The 15,780-nt window shown below is 38.5% G+C and overlaps 1 protein-coding gene across 1 annotated transcript in view; it reads left to right on the top strand.

The window, feature by feature from the left end:
• LGR5 (leucine rich repeat containing G protein-coupled receptor 5) overlaps window positions 1-15,780 on the top strand; it is a 92,028-nt gene that overhangs the window by 56,860 nt on the left and 19,388 nt on the right. Inside the window, exons 5-8 of the mRNA XM_059846918.1 lie at window positions 7,767-7,982; window positions 10,370-10,441; window positions 12,844-12,912; window positions 15,326-15,397. Coding sequence (XP_059702901.1) covers window positions 7,767-7,982; window positions 10,370-10,441; window positions 12,844-12,912; window positions 15,326-15,397 — 429 coding nt within the window. The remainder of the gene's footprint in view (window positions 1-7,766; window positions 7,983-10,369; window positions 10,442-12,843; window positions 12,913-15,325; window positions 15,398-15,780) is intronic.

Here is a 15,780-nt window from a genome sequence, read left to right as displayed (position 1 = left end):
AAATCTCTTCCTTTTGTGGTTTTTCCTCAAGAAAGGCAGTCATGCAAAGGGGCAAACCATAGCAACTGCCTTGATACCTTAATAAATGCGAAGAGGATTATGTTAAAATCCTTTTTATAGAAGTATCCATGTTTAATTGTGCATGTGTGCACAATATGTACATATGCACACACTAATAGTCCACATTCACTCATAATGCAAATTCATCACAAATTTTTGCATCCAGGGTATTTGTGGATGATATCCTCTCCCTGTTATCCAGTTACAGGCTAAAAAATGACAGTATAGGTGTCAATATTGATAGAACCATTAATTGATGTTAAATGGCCTGTGGTACAGAGAATAAGAGCTGATGTGTTGCTGGGAGAAGCAACAATTTCTTCCACTTTATTCTCCAAGTTGTACTATTGCCAGTATGTAGAATGATATGACAAGTTTGAGTGACAAATATTCATAAATTTCTTAAGACTTGACTTACTTCTAGAACAGATCAATCTTATTCAGACAGCAGATATTACTCAATAATTCCTATAAAATGAGAAATAGGCACAAAAGTTAACCCAAAACACATAAGATTTGTGAATTTCACCTTTGACTAGAAAAATCTATGAGAAAACCTAAACAAATGAATGAAATTCTTTTTTATGCCACTGAAGCAAAAAAACAAAATTGAACAATATTAAAATATTCTCCAATTTTATAAAAGTCTTTGTAGTTCATTAGTCAAAACCAGTGATGTGCTGCTTTGATTAATAAATGAGTTCAGCTACCAGAGCTTGGGCAGTGTTTGCATAGGACTCTAATTCCCTGTGTGGCAGGAGGATCAAGGAAGTAACGAGTACATGCTGATTTTGAGATGTGGTTTTGAGCAGAAGGGTATCTTTATTCTTGTATAGGCCATAATTTTCCTCAGAAATCTAGTGTGAACGCAAATTATCTGGGTTGCTGGTCCTGACAATTGAAATGGCATTTATTTCTGTCAAGCACCAAAGAGGGTGCAGATACCTTGACTGAAGGGAGGAACACACAACCACTGATGTGTCACAACTTAGTGCTTGGCAGCTGGGTTCAAAGAGTCACTTGAATGCTCTCATCCCTATTGGTCACCTTGAGCAAATGTATTTCTTTAGAACAGACTATAAGCAGGAAATCTCTGGATTTTGTGTTTTGCACATCGTCAATATCTCCATTCTATGTTTAAATAAGAAAACTTTAAGTGATTTTTAATATACATGTATGGTTCAAAAACTTCTCACATATGTATATTGATATGTTTTTCAAGTGTCATTTTTAATTAGCAGCTTGTTTTCTGTCAAACTTTTTTTCATTTAATGCAGGAATTTGTTTAAATAGGTATCTTTGTTTCTGCAGTTCAATCGTCTTATTTTTAATTACACACTTTATATAACAGAATTGACATATAATTTCAGTATTTTTGAGCAAGCAGGGCTTGGTCAAAAACTGGCAATGACATATCAATAATATTTTTAAGCTTTTTTCCCAATCATATCAATATATATTTGATATTATTAGCCACTGAAGAGCTGCAGATCTCCATTTTCAAACGTTGCTAAATAAAGGAGGAAAGGGCAATTGGCATTGCAGATGGAAAAGCTTCTGCTATTCTTTTATTTGGATTATTGTAACACAACCCTTTGCAGTGAATACTGTAGATGAAACTTCCTTTCTATTTATTTTCTTGTTTAGACATCATTGTTAATGATGTCTAAACAGCTCTTACTGTGGCATTGTCAGACACACAAATAATCAAAATTAAGAACAGGTCAGATGCTGTCTCACTGCCCATGCCACACAAGTCATGAAGAACATTTCAAAGCAAGCATTATTTACTGTATCACTTGATCTCATTCCTGTGACATTTAAAGGACTTTTGCCCTGATAGTGAAAAATAGGGCAGAATAGCCCACAAAGCACTTTAAACAGTTGACAGATAGAAAAAATAAAACATCTTTTCTCCCTTAACAACCTGCAAAGCTGCAATTTAGTGAAGTAAATCAATTCAACTTTACAAGGAACAGCAAAGTAGTGTCAATGAAATTTTTTAGAATTTTCCAACATAATTTGTAGATTTCTTAAATTTTATTTATAAGGTATTTCAGTATTTAAAGACCACCTGATGCTGACACCAGGTTTGACACAAAATATTATCTAGAATTCATCTCAGATGTTCTCAGTAGTTGCCTGTCTGGAACAGGTCAGCAAATGGATTTTTCATTGTCTCCCTACTCTCCCAAATATTTGACATTTCAAGAGAAGTTTCCATGCTTAGCCTGAAAAAGCACTGGAAGACTTTGAGGGAACATAGTTATGCAACTCTTCCAGTTCAGGCTTAAAATTAAAAACCAGGGTTTTTTCCCCCCAGAAATGTTAAATTTGAACAATTATTTTCTACTTTGATGCTTCTGTTAATAATCCTGATTTTTAATTGAAAGACCAAACAACTTTGATGAAGTTACATTCTCTCCAGAGAACTGTTTTCATGAAAAGACAGGAGCCTTAGTTGTGGTTTTCCATGTCACAGCCCATGATAATGAAGGCTACAGAAGGTATTATCCTTCTTAAGAAAGCGGGTACCTCAACAGGTGCCCACAAACTCCCAGAGGAGGAATTTCCCACATTTGAAATTGAGGTTGTTTGTACCCATGCAGATGTCTACACACACACAAAGAGGTCTCAGAACTCGCTGTTGCAGTCTCCTTGGTTTATTGCACACCTTCACCATCCGGGCTGCTGCAGCCCCAGGGCACTGGGCAGCAGAAGAGTGACTGAAACACCAAGCAGTAGTACAGTATCAGACCACCCCCCTCAGTCACAGACATTTTTCTGGATAGATAACCAAGGAGAGGAAGGTAGAGGTGCAAGGTTACCTAAAATGCATTTGCTACTGTTTTGGTTTTTTTTTAATGTGCAGCTTCTAACTCAATCAGTTGCTCTCAAAGTGGGGTGCAAAGAGACTGTATTAGATCAGCAGTTCCAGGCCAGCTGGTGATGTTTTCTTTCATCCAATAGAAGGTACCAAGCATCTGACTCTTTCCTGTCTTATGAGTAATCTCAAAAGAGTGGAGATTTATCTCATCTCTAAGACAGACAAATTTCTCAACCTCAGAACTGCTAGCCAGAAATCATCCTGCATGGCTGAAGCCCAGCAGGGTATGTGGGAGGCAAGAAGCTGCTGTTGGAGTGTTTGGCAGCACAGGGGCTTACAGCAGATTTCCAGTCAGGTCCTGGGGCCATGCAGTGGCCCACTGTGCTAATCACGAGCAGCCGAGCAGGGCAGGCCATGCTTCAGAGCCCTTCCAGGCTCTGGCCATGGCCACCTGCCCAGCTGCACCCTTAACAGAGTCCTTGACTTGCTTTCGACCCCTGCCAAAGAACATTCCCCGGAGTGAGGAAATGTATTCCTGGGCTTCATCTGGTAGATCACATGTCCCTGGGACTGTCCCCAGCAGGTGACACCTTGCTTGGGAGGCTAGGAGAGGCCACTCCAAGCCATTTGGCTGAGGACTTGTGGGAGCTCCCAGACACATCAAACACACCCATCTATCTGTGGGGTCATGATCTGAGTCTGCAGCCAGGTTCCTGGGATAACCCAACAGCTGCTAGCCCCCACTTTTTCCTAGTTGTGGGGATTGAAAATACCCAGTATCAGAGCCAAGGTTTACACCTTTGTATAAACATAGCAGTGCAGTTGGCCTCATGTCTTTATGCAGCATGATAGCATCCATTGTCTTGAATGCAGTTTTACCAACACCTCTGAGCAGCACACCTGAATGTGAAGAGAAACACTACAGACTGAGAAACTTCCAGGGCTGCAGAAACCTCCTCATGTAAAACTGAGCAGTGGGACGGAAACAAAAGCTCCTAAACTTGTTATTTGTCTATTTTGGTCTTCTTGTTGCCATGCATCAGTCCTGTAAAACTGAGATGTGAGAACTGCTGGACTGCTGTGTTTTAATTAGGCTTTTTACAATAGTTCTAGCATTTTCCCCTGTGGAGCGAAGGGGATATCCTGCTTAAAAGACCAGGTTTGGAAAACATGGCTTACAACAGCCAGCTCTATTTTTATTACATCCACTTTTCAAAGCTAGTTTAGATGTCTCTTGCCATTACCTACATCTTTAGTCAATCCTGTGAACAAACCCCTGAGACAGTCTGTGTACCGACGCTCCAACAAAGATGGTGGGCAGCAAGTGACCCTCTCCTGGCCTCTGCGCCCTCCCCAGACAGGCCCTGTCCACAACCCCTGTCCATCATTGCTCCATACTTCATGGAGAAACTTGACTGAGGCTCCCTGCATAACAGAGCTGGGTCAGAAGAGGAAGGTGATACAAGAGGGAGAAGTGCCACCTTCTTTAATCCACCATGCCCAAAATCAGTCCTCCTATGCTCCCAGTTCTCTGCCTCCCCTACCTCTTAGGTACAGTCCCTCTTCCTGTGGTCTTACCTCTTCTACTTTAAAATTAAATATCAAAAGAAACATTTTATCCTTGACTTCTTTGTGGCTTCCCTCTTCTCCAGACCTTTCATTGTGTTCTGGCCCTCATCCATCCAAAATGAGGTGATCCGTGTAGTAGCTGTTCATTGCAGAGGGAGAAATGGCTTGGGAGAAATCTCCTTCCTGATCTCCTATCTAGCATTTGATTTAAACCTGAATGAATAAGCAAGGCATTCCAACAAGATATCAAGTAATTTCTTGGTTATGAGATATACCCAGGTTGTAGCTGTTTCTGAGAGAAGATACAGAAAATGGGAAAAATTTTATATATATATATATATGTTCCCTTAGAAACCTACCACTAGTATGAAACTTAGTATCCATTCATATTAAATTGATTAAAAAATGCAAATCAAATCTTTTTCAAACAACTGCCTTTGTCTGTACCAGTAAATGAGGTTTTCCTTCAACACGAACAATATCTTTTCATAATTTGTGCACATGGTTGCAGAATTCACAGCGTGTCACAGGAAACACTAGTGGGTTACAGTGCACATAGCTCAAGCATTTGCTTTGAAAGGTTTAGACATTTTAAGTAAGTTCATGGAGAATTTCATAGTGGCTGCTTTATTTACATGCTGCCTATCAGAAGAGATCAAGTATTTCTGTTTCCCTAAATTAGCTCTCTCTGGAATATAATAGCAGCTTTCAAACTCACCACATGTTATCTACATATATTTTTCAGTTTTAAATAGGGTCATGTTTGTGAGTTAATGGGTTTAGTTCTGAAAGTGCCAAAACTTTGATCAACACATGTGAAACAATTGGCTGAAAAGGGTGATTTTGATCAGTCCTTTATACATCAGTGTGCATTACCTACAGTATGACAGGAAACATAACCACTACTGAAACCTTTTAATATCTGCAAGAGGGAAAACGGTGCTTGGAAATTTCAAAAAGATTAGATAACGAAAGAGCACTTGAGGCAGTACTTCTTATAAGTACTTGCAGGATATGTAATCCAGTTACAGAACCTGAAGCACAAATCATTGCAGCTTTTTTGTTTCTTCCAAGCTTTACTTAAACAATAATTCAACTATCTGGAATTTCATTTACAGTACAGCAGTTCTGTTTTTCTTTCTGTTCTGTGGGTTTTATTTACATAGCCAGTGGTGGGTTTATATTTGGAAACTTCAGCTATTAAAAAAAAAAAAAAAATCTGTTCCTTGATATGCTACGAAATACTGGTAAGATAAAAATACTGGTCTCACTGACAACAGCAGAAATATTGCCATTTCAGCCACATGGTTACACACAAACAAGTAACTGTTGGCTTCTCCACACAGCCAGGCATCCTGTGAGTGACTCCCGTGGAGTGAGCAGGAACACCAGGGCTCCACAGGCAGGCTTCCTATTGAACGAGATGTTAACTGCAATACTGCAGCACATGGAGTTTGAATAAAGCCTCCATTCTTTAATCAGGGAAACTGTCAAACTGAGGCAACTGTAACTTCTTAGTTTACATACCAGCATCACCCAGGGAAGAAATTTTCTTCTGACTGAACACAAAGAAATCTCATCTACTCATTCAAATTATACCTTATTTGAAAACACAGGCATAACATGGTTGTTGCCTGAGGAGAGGAGGAAGAAAAACATGAGTATTTCTAAACATTTCCAGCCTTACCCATTTGTTGACAGACCACTGAATTATTTTGGAAGCTCTGTCTCTGCTGCCTGACATGTCAGTTATTATATTGAAAATTTAATTGTACAAGGGCTTTGACACTGAACCTTATAAATTTGTTCCAACTGACCTTGTCTCAGTTATTTGCCAGCCTGGCACGGAGCCTTAGCAGTCATTATTTGTTCTCATGAAGTAGGTAGGGCCAGCATGGAACAGGAGATAGAATGGACCTGACATTTTACATGACTGTAAATGAGGAAGCAGCTTTAAATAAAGAGATTAGTATGCCCACCACAAAGAGTATTGCATTTCTCTCAAAGAGACCAAATTTAGGTTGTACAGAATTACTTCTTTGTACCCCAGGTGTGGCTGTTTGTTCTGTAGTATTTTCAAAAATCTATTTAAATTTATTTCTGTTTTACCATTCACTTAATTACTCTTCTCTAAATATTTCATGAAAAATTTTAGAGCACAGCTTTATAAGTCACTGCAATGCATTAAAAGTAGAAAAAGTTTATCAGGGCCCCCATTCCCAACTGGATATTTCACAAATTTTCAGAAACCTGAAGTGCACTTTTAAATCTTTCCCTGAAAGAATCACAATGAAAAAGCAAAACACAGCAAAAACAAAAGCCAGTGAATAGGTGACATTATATTTGTAGCACCACATCTGAAAAGGTTCGCCAGCTTTAATCCTTAATTACACAAGTGTAAGAACAAAGCATCACCTGCAGACTCTGCAAAGGTACAACGTGCAGTTGAGCTCCCTCTGTTGGCTCTGCAGCAGCTGAAGTGCATTTAGTAACTTCTTTTTCAACACAAATACATCACATTGGCAATACTAATCTCTAGGTAAAAAGCATTATGTTCCACTACTAAAAAATTGTGAACTTCGGTTCTCATTAGAATTATTAGGATAAACAGTATTTGCAGTGAAACACGCTCCCAAGGGAAGTGCTCACAGCAGCAAGGCTGACAGAGTTGGAGAGGTGTTTGGACAATGCTCTTGGATGCACAATGTGACTCTTGTGAATGGTCCTGTGCAGAGCCAGGACTGGGACTCAATGATCCTTGTGGGTCCCTTCCAACACAGCTCATTCTGTGATTCTGTTACTGTAATATTAAAGGAAAGGTAAAGCAGGAACCTACAGAGACTCAGAAGTTCTATTTATGGGTCTTGGAATGGGTGTTTAACATTTGGAAATCCAAATTATCTTGCAGCTCAGTGATTCGTAGATTCTGAAAGAGAATCTCTGGATGAGCTTCTTGCACTTTTATGTTCTGTGGTTTCAAACAATTGGGAAAGGAAGCAAAGTCATACCCAGTCTTTAGAGAGACTCTGCTCAAAAATTATCAGTGTGTGCTCTCAGTGAGTTGATGGCTCCAAAGGAGAGCTGTCTCTGCAGAGCCAGCTGACAAGCAGACATGTAAACATGATTTTAGATCTCAAGGACGAGGCTGCAAGCAAGATGGGAATGTAGAATCTCCAGGAAATGAAAACTGGAAGTGGCAACCCATGCCCATCCTTTGGGGTTATGATCATGGTGATAACTTCATATAGCCATTGTGCAAAGACTCTTTTCTTTTCTTGAAGTCAATTTTCTCTGTTTCTTCTTCTCCTAGGCGCCTGGATGCCAACCACATCAACTATGTACCCCCCAACTGCTTCAATGGCTTGGTCTCCCTTAGACACCTGTGGCTAGATGATAATTCCTTGACAGAAATTCCTGTCCAAGCTTTTAGGAGTTTACCAGCACTTCAGGCAATGACATTGGCACTGAATAAAATCCATTACATACCAGACTATGCCTTTGGAAACCTCTCCAGTTTGGTAGTTCTGTAAGTTTTATTGATTGTTTTTTATACACAATGCCTTCTTGCAGGTCTTTGGCCTCTTGGAGAAACAGATTTTTTTGCATCTTTGTACAGTTTGATTAGCATTTGCTAAATCACTTGTTTTGATCTAGCTTCAAAGTTTCCATGTCAATAAAAATATTCAAAGGAATTAAAAAACACCCTATCTCGTCAACAAAACAAACAGGAAGGGGTGCATTGTGTGCTGTGTAAAGTTGAATGAGGGAAGATTAGAAACAGGAAATGAACAGAAATCTTTCTGGGGAACTTGGAAAGAATGCCATTCAGTAGAAAAAATATGCATTTCCTGTCATAGAAAGTATATGTAGTTTTGTATTTGGTTATGTTTGCATACCAGTGCAACTAACTGAAACGTGCACGGCTGGCACCAAAATCTGGAAGGCATACTATGAATCATGGTTTCAGCTTCTTATCTTCTGGGAATGTACCAAATGGAAAAAATCTAGACAGGATGGAGAAACTTAACGGAGAAGTAATTTCAAGATGCTTTGGAAAATGTCAACATTTTTAAAGAGAGAATTGCATAATCAAGCTATACAGGCTGTCAGAAGCCATGTAAGACACTTAGCATGTTGTAGCATACTCTAGCCCCACTGTAAGCATTCAACCTGGCACACATCAGGGTTCTCCACTGACAGCTATAGTCACTATCTCTGCCTCCATGGGGCCCCAAAATTGGAGATAAACACATGACTTGTACTGCAAAGCCTTTGCCTTCTCATTACATTAAATATCGATCCCATTCAAGTTAAAGAATGGATGGACTTGTGACTGATTGACCTTCTAGACTTATAGTAGCAGTGGAAAAGACAAGAGGCTGTCTTGAACACTGTTCTCTAGACCCCTACCAGAAATGCAGTGGTAAGAGGACAGCTAAGAAATGCAGGGGAAAATCATTTCTTTTTGTGCCATGCTTGCTTCTGCTCAGTTAGGTTTCCTTATTTAAGCTGTGCCTTGCTTATTTCTAATCATCTGGGCTTTATAGTGATTAATAATTGAATCATTCCTCACAACCTACAATAGCTGATCTTTTTGGCTCATCAAAATCTTTGTGTGTGGTTCTGCTTTCATTGGGTTGCTACTCTATACAGTATGGAAAACTTTCAATGCAGTGGAAAAGTGCATGGTCAATTGGAGCAAGTCAAAACTTTTATAATTAAAGATCCAACCATAACTGGAATTTGAAGATGCACTCTTCATGCTTACCAAAGCATTAAAGGTCAGAGTAGTCATTAAAAATACAGAGTTGATTAGGTTTCTTCCTAGAAAAGAAAAAACCCACAGAACATTTTTATTTTGCTGTCACAATCCCTGCCTTTGATGGACAGGTAAACTCAAATTCTCCAGGTTCAGCAGAACATTCAGAGAGCCTCTGATCTTTAACAATATTTTCAGAGTATAATGAAGGGCCTGGCAGCTACTCATTCACAGCCTTTCTTTTCTCTTAAAGCCCTTCTCCCTTAGTTTCCCTCTACTACAGGGGTAGGATTTTGAGGACAAAACAAAAGGAAAAATCTGGGGAAAAGGCATTCTTTTTAAGTTAAATGACATGAAGTGGCTACAAGTTGAATCTACTCACATCAATGAGCTTCACTCAGAGTGTTTTTTTTCCATGTCAGTCTAAAAGACAGAAATAGGTAGAAGTCAGAGTCTTGAGATGGGTGGCAGGAAGGAGGGGGTAGAATTGGTTAAAATATGTAAAAATCACTTTCAAGTGCTAAATATTTTAGGAAGTAGTTACTGATTTTCATAATTTCAAAGAAAGGCAAGTTACAGCACTTCTAAGATTACTTGGTTCACTCACTTAAAGGAAGCTACAACTTTTTGTTTTATGGCTTTGTGTCTTTTTGCATTCTGAAAGCCTAATGCCCCTTACCTGTCTGCTGTGTTATCCATCTCCTTAATGGCTGGTCTTTTGGGCCATACCCTCTAACACTCTCTGAATATAAATCTTCCAAATATACACCTCACACCCCACATACAGTTTTTCTGGCGTGTTACTTAACTTATTGAGCTATCATTGAGATAATAATAATTGAGCTAATCTCAGCTATCATTGAGAATCTGTCTATTCATTATGCAAACCCCAGCCTGCAACTATGGGATAAAACACTCTTGAACTGTCTAGGTGGTTTTAAAACAGATCCCTTCTGTGAAACCATTCTCTCCATTGGAGAATGGCTGGTGGGTGGTAGAGGTGTCACCTATACATGCTCCTGGAAAAGCATGATTGCATATAATCAATGCATGCCTGAAAATAAGTTAATTTTGATTTAACCATCAAAATGTTTTGCTTTAGTCCACTGTGTGCAGTGTACTTTCCTGACTGCCTGCTTAATGTTCCCCTGCAGACATCTCCATAACAATAGAATCTATTCCCTGGGAAAGAAATGCTTTGATGGGCTCCACAGCCTAGAGACATTGTGAGTTGACCTCTTATTTGTTTCTTTTTTTTTAGAGTGTTTTCATTAATATTCTGAAAGAATAAAAATAGCCCAAAAGCCAAATATGGGTTTTGGCTTGCCTAATCGCTACAGGATCTAAGTGATAGTTCACAATGACTCTATGTAATAAATCCTATTTTTGGCTATAAAATTAGTTTGCCTTTTTAATAAGCATTGTCAATTGATAAATTGTTTGAAAGACAGTTTAAAACTGTGTTGAGCATAGAAAAATAAGTGACTATTCATGAACTTATGGTTGCCTAGTTTAGTACTATTTATTTGTCTTGTTCAATCAATAAAGCTAATAGCTAGATTGGAAAATTGTCACAGTGAAAAGCTTTAACATTAAGAAACTATCTTACCACAGAGGAGAGTCATAAAATTAGATGGGTGTAATTTTTTATACCTGGAAAAAGCAAAATTTCTAGTTAGTCAAATTATGCATGTGGTTTACAAGTGGGCAGATTGTTTCAGTTGTATCCAAGTTTTCATCTTTAGAGAGCTCTGATAAAGAATAGCACTGGTAAAGACTGAAACTTCCTCAAGTTTCCACTGTAATTCTGTTTAGATCAATTCAAATTTTTTTGAGCTTTCCAGCAAAAACATACTCTACATAAAATACCAAACAGGAATGCAGTGCTAATGGTTAGCAGAAATTATTTTGCTACAGTTAGTCAAATACAGATGTTATCTGCTGGAGTCACCCAGACCCCAGAAATGCCACAGGGACAGTAAAACTTTGCATGTGCTTCCTCCCGCACCTGCTGCAGTCAGCTGCATCATTTTCAGTGATTTTGGATGTTTTATCCAACCAGGACAGAGGTTAAAAACACAGTTAGGAGAAACAAATTGTTTCAGACATGGATATTGCTAGTCTAAATGTGACTATTTGCTTTCCCATCCACAAGCCTGTTTACTGCCCACTTTCATCTGTCATTGAGATTAGGAAGCAAGGAGGTTTGGGCTTCTTGGGGTTTTTTATCACCAGTTTGATTGCATTGATCCCTTGCCACTGAATTGCAGGTTTACAATTTGGACGTTTAGCCTCCTGTGAGTTGAGAGGAAGTCCCTTAGCGTAGCACCGGAAAGGGGGACGGGAGAGGAAGAGGGAAAATGTAATGGTTTGTTTTGTTTATTTAAGTGATATTCACATGGCACTTGGTCACAAATGGGGAAAAACAGAACAATGGAATAAGTAATTGCAAACTCAGTCCCAGCCACCTGGCACGAGAGAAATGAAAACACAGAGGACAATCACAAACCCAGGAATAAATGTAGGTGCAGCCACTTCCCTGCAACAGGACAGTGTAGCACTTGCCTCAAGCACAGTAATTGCATAATGTACAGACCAGTTCCCAGATAGTCTCAAGATAATCTGAAGAGATCTTGGTGTAAATGATGGACGCCAGCTTTAAGATCATTTGTTTGCATTGAGGCGTGGGTCTGGAAATCACATATCACTAGAGGGCAAAACCAAACTGTGCATGCCTGTAATCTCTTTTTGTCAATAAGCAGGAGAGATTTACAAGCAGGAAGGAAAGCCTTGTTGAGTTCAGACAGCAGTTTCCTGCCTGCATTACTTCAGCCTGATACTATTTCAATTTCAGTCTATTGTAAACTGGCTTGGGTTTTGCCTGCCTGTTAAAAAGGCTTTTGCTCCAGTTTTTCAGACTATTTTCCTCCCAAAGCATTGCCAGAGAGCATCACAGTAAACTGGCATATCTCATTTTTAGTTTCACCCATCTCCTAAATGCTAAATATTTATATGCTATGATATGGATACATATGTCATGCTGAGGGCAGAAGTAGGATAATAATCCATTCAGCCTACCAGAATAAAGTCCAATTACTGCTACAGCATGAGCATTTCTTAAAGCAGAGGTCACTGTGGTAGCTACACTATCATTTTTACAATCTGTGTGGTTAGAACTATTCTCTTGACTGTTGTCAAGTCTTAAAATTAACAATACAGTTAGAAATATTTATAGAGAAATGTATTAGGCATGTAAAGTGCAGATCACCAAAACCATTGAATGTTGTTTTGAAAGACTTTTTTCCCTGTTAATACTTGAATGTAATGCCAAGGGTGGGCAATTTATAAAACAGCAAATCCCTTAGTAGTACTCAAATTTACTTACATTTTTTTATTACAGAATAGCTAAAATGTAACTAAAAATAGAATGCTGATAAAAATAGGAACGATAATGTGCTCTAAATAGACTTTGTTGGAAAATATCCATACACTTTTGAGGATTTCCTGTCTTTTTACTGTATGTATTTATTCAATGCATAGAAGATGATAGTTCATTACAAAAGCCAGCAATGCTATGTTATCTGTTATGCAGTGCATAACCAAAATAATAATATCTATTTTCACACAGAGATTTAAATTACAACAGTCTGGACGAGTTCCCCACTGCTATCAGGACACTAACAAACCTAAAAGAGCTGTAAGTACAGAGCTCAAATTAGGAAGAAGGATGTTTTGTCTAGTATGTGATTTCTTTTTTTAATGCTGGTGATTTTATCAGTAATCCTTAAAAACTGATATCCTAGGAAAAACTAATAAGCATGCCAACATACATAAAAAATAATTTTCAGTGTTCAGTTTAGGCTATTCAAGTTCTGACAACTTTTACTTTTATGTTGCCTTGTGCAGTGGGTCTTTTCCAGGAACTTCCTTTCTGGAATTCAGTAAACAACAAACACAATTAATTCACTTTTAGTCCCAAACACAAGAGTTAGATTTTGCAAACCATCCAATGTAGTAGTCTTCCAGCTAAGAAGGCATGACAACATTATTAGTCCATCAGGTTTAATTAAATTTTACCAACGTCCCTCCCTCACCTCTATTAAATTAAAAGCAATTTATTTTCTATATATACAGTCATTTCTTTGTAAGGTTGTGAATAAAACACTTTTGTATGCACAGGCATAGTTTGCATCAGGAAAATCAACAATGAAATTAAATTATTCAAATTTTTTTTGAAAAACAGTTGAATTATTAAAAATTTAAAGTAATTATATTCACACATCATACACACAAAGTAGACATTAATGCATATGCTCAGAATTCTTTCCATTTGACTTATTTACCGTGTTAGTGGTACTATCAGCATAGATTTTTAACAAAAATAAGTAATCACATACTAGCTGGACATGGTTGTACCCCTGCTACATCACAAACTGATCTAAAAGCCAATTTTAAGTAGCCGCCTGAGATTTTTTCCAGAGCAGCTACCCCCAGGTACTGTGGACTCCTGCTCAGCACCTCCAGTGTTGCCAGAATGCAGCTCTGCAAGAGGCAGCAGGGCGATGAGTTTCCCAGCCCAAATGTTCTCAGCTGCTGTTTATGCCATAAAATAATTGGTATGAAATCCAATGACCTCAAAGGATTACCTTTTTGGTGACCTCTGGAGTCAGTAGCCAAAAATGGCTGGCTCAGTTTGCACCAAATGCACCAGCAAACTGCCTGATGTGCCTGAGGTTACGTACTGGCCCCCACAGGATTTCACCTCTGAGTATCAACTATGCTCAAGAAACATTTGGGATCTGAAATTGCAACCTGCCATCCCAAATGCAGCACAGAGATGAGACCGTGTGGTTCTGTGCTTTGTGGCCCTGGGAGCTGATCCTGTAAGGAGGGGATGTGTTCCACAGACCCTGGTGGGAGCGCAGCCCCAGCGAGGCTCAGCTCATTGCAGGGCCACCTTCGTAAGGCTGTTTCTGGGTGGGACCTCGTGTCTCTCTCAGAGTTTGGGCTGAAATCACAAACTGTGACCTTTTTGTGCACAGCTAGAGGCAGACAATGCTCTGGGAGGTAGTCATGCCATTTCCTTGGAGTTTTTCTGCCATGCAAGGGATCCCATTCAAAACCAGTCTGTTTACTGGTTCTAGATGAGATGCTCTTCTGCTTAGAGCCTGCATGCAAAGCAAGCAGGGATGTAAAGCCTTGCTCTGCAGCTCATCACCAGTAGCACAATGCCTAAACAACTAAAACCAATAATGTGGGGCCTGTTCAAGTAATGGCCAAGTGTGCTTGCCTCAGTGAACAATTGGAGGCTTAGTAATGCATAAATTTAAGCTGGGAAGCCTTCTTCATACCCGACTGAACTAATGGGAGTTTCCCACACAAATCATCATTGTTCTTTTGAAATCTTAGTTGTTCCTTTTGTTTTTCACAATGGAGAATTACTCATATGAATGAAATCCAGTAATTAATGATGAGACAAAAATTTGGCTCTCTATCCAGCAGACAGAATTACATTTTGTTTGTGTCCACATTTAAAATATCTCAACAAAAAGGTGGTTGTGGGAGGATCAATGTTACAATATAGTGCATAAAATAATTTCCTTGATAGACTTGTGCCATGCAGCAAAAAAATAGTTGTAGTTTAACAAGCACAGGGGGAAATATAATGTTAGCTATTTAATTATTAATATCTAACTATTGATGTTCTTAGTTCATATACTTGTGTATATTTACATTATATCAATATACATGCATATACCCTGAATTTTAAAATGCCATTTTGAAGTTTACTTCACCTGAATGGTTTTGTTCATTTAGAGAAGTCCAGAATTTCAGCAATTTTGCTCTCTTCTCTCCTCTTCTCTTCTCTTCTCTTCTCTTCTCTTCTCTTCTCTTCTCTTCTCTTCTCTTCTCTTCTCTTCTCTTCTCTTCTCTTTTTTTTTCCTTTGCTTTTGTTTTTTTCAATTCTGTCTTATTCCAGAAAACAAGGATATACCTTTACATACAGACATTTTTCTTTCTACAAACAGAAAACTATCATTGTGCATTGTGATTACAGACTGAGTCTTCACTTTTTTTCCCTTATCATAAAAATGTTTTTTTCTTTGTAGGGGATTTCATAGCAATAACATCAAGTCAATACCTGAGCGTGCATTTGTGGGTAATCCTTCACTTATTACAATGTAAGTTATAAGAATCTTTTCAATGACTCTTTGTATTGGAGAATGTGGAACTAAGTATCATATTTGTGGCTAATTGTCAAATAGCTTTTTTTGTGACTACACTTTGTAGCACATTACCATACAAGCAAACAAGCTCATATCTTTCCAGCTTTGTGGAAAGAATGGCACTTTCCAAGCCCTGATTAAGGGAAGCAAGTAGTGGTCTCTGGCCTTTGACCTTTTATTTGAATGGTTACTTCTAAATCTCTTAACATTACTGGCAACATAAAAGCTGGTAAAAATTACTCTTGATGGACTCCATTCTGAATTCCCAGCGTCTTACATGAAAATGAACTTAATGGACAACTTCAAATTAAGAAGTTGCAAAATAAGTGTAAGAAAAA

The sequence above is a fragment of the Haemorhous mexicanus genome, chromosome 5, assembly GCF_027477595.1.
Source record: "Haemorhous mexicanus isolate bHaeMex1 chromosome 5, bHaeMex1.pri, whole genome shotgun sequence".
Lineage (NCBI taxonomy): Eukaryota > Metazoa > Chordata > Aves > Passeriformes > Fringillidae > Haemorhous > Haemorhous mexicanus.
This window is presented reverse-complemented; position numbering and strand designations above follow the sequence as displayed.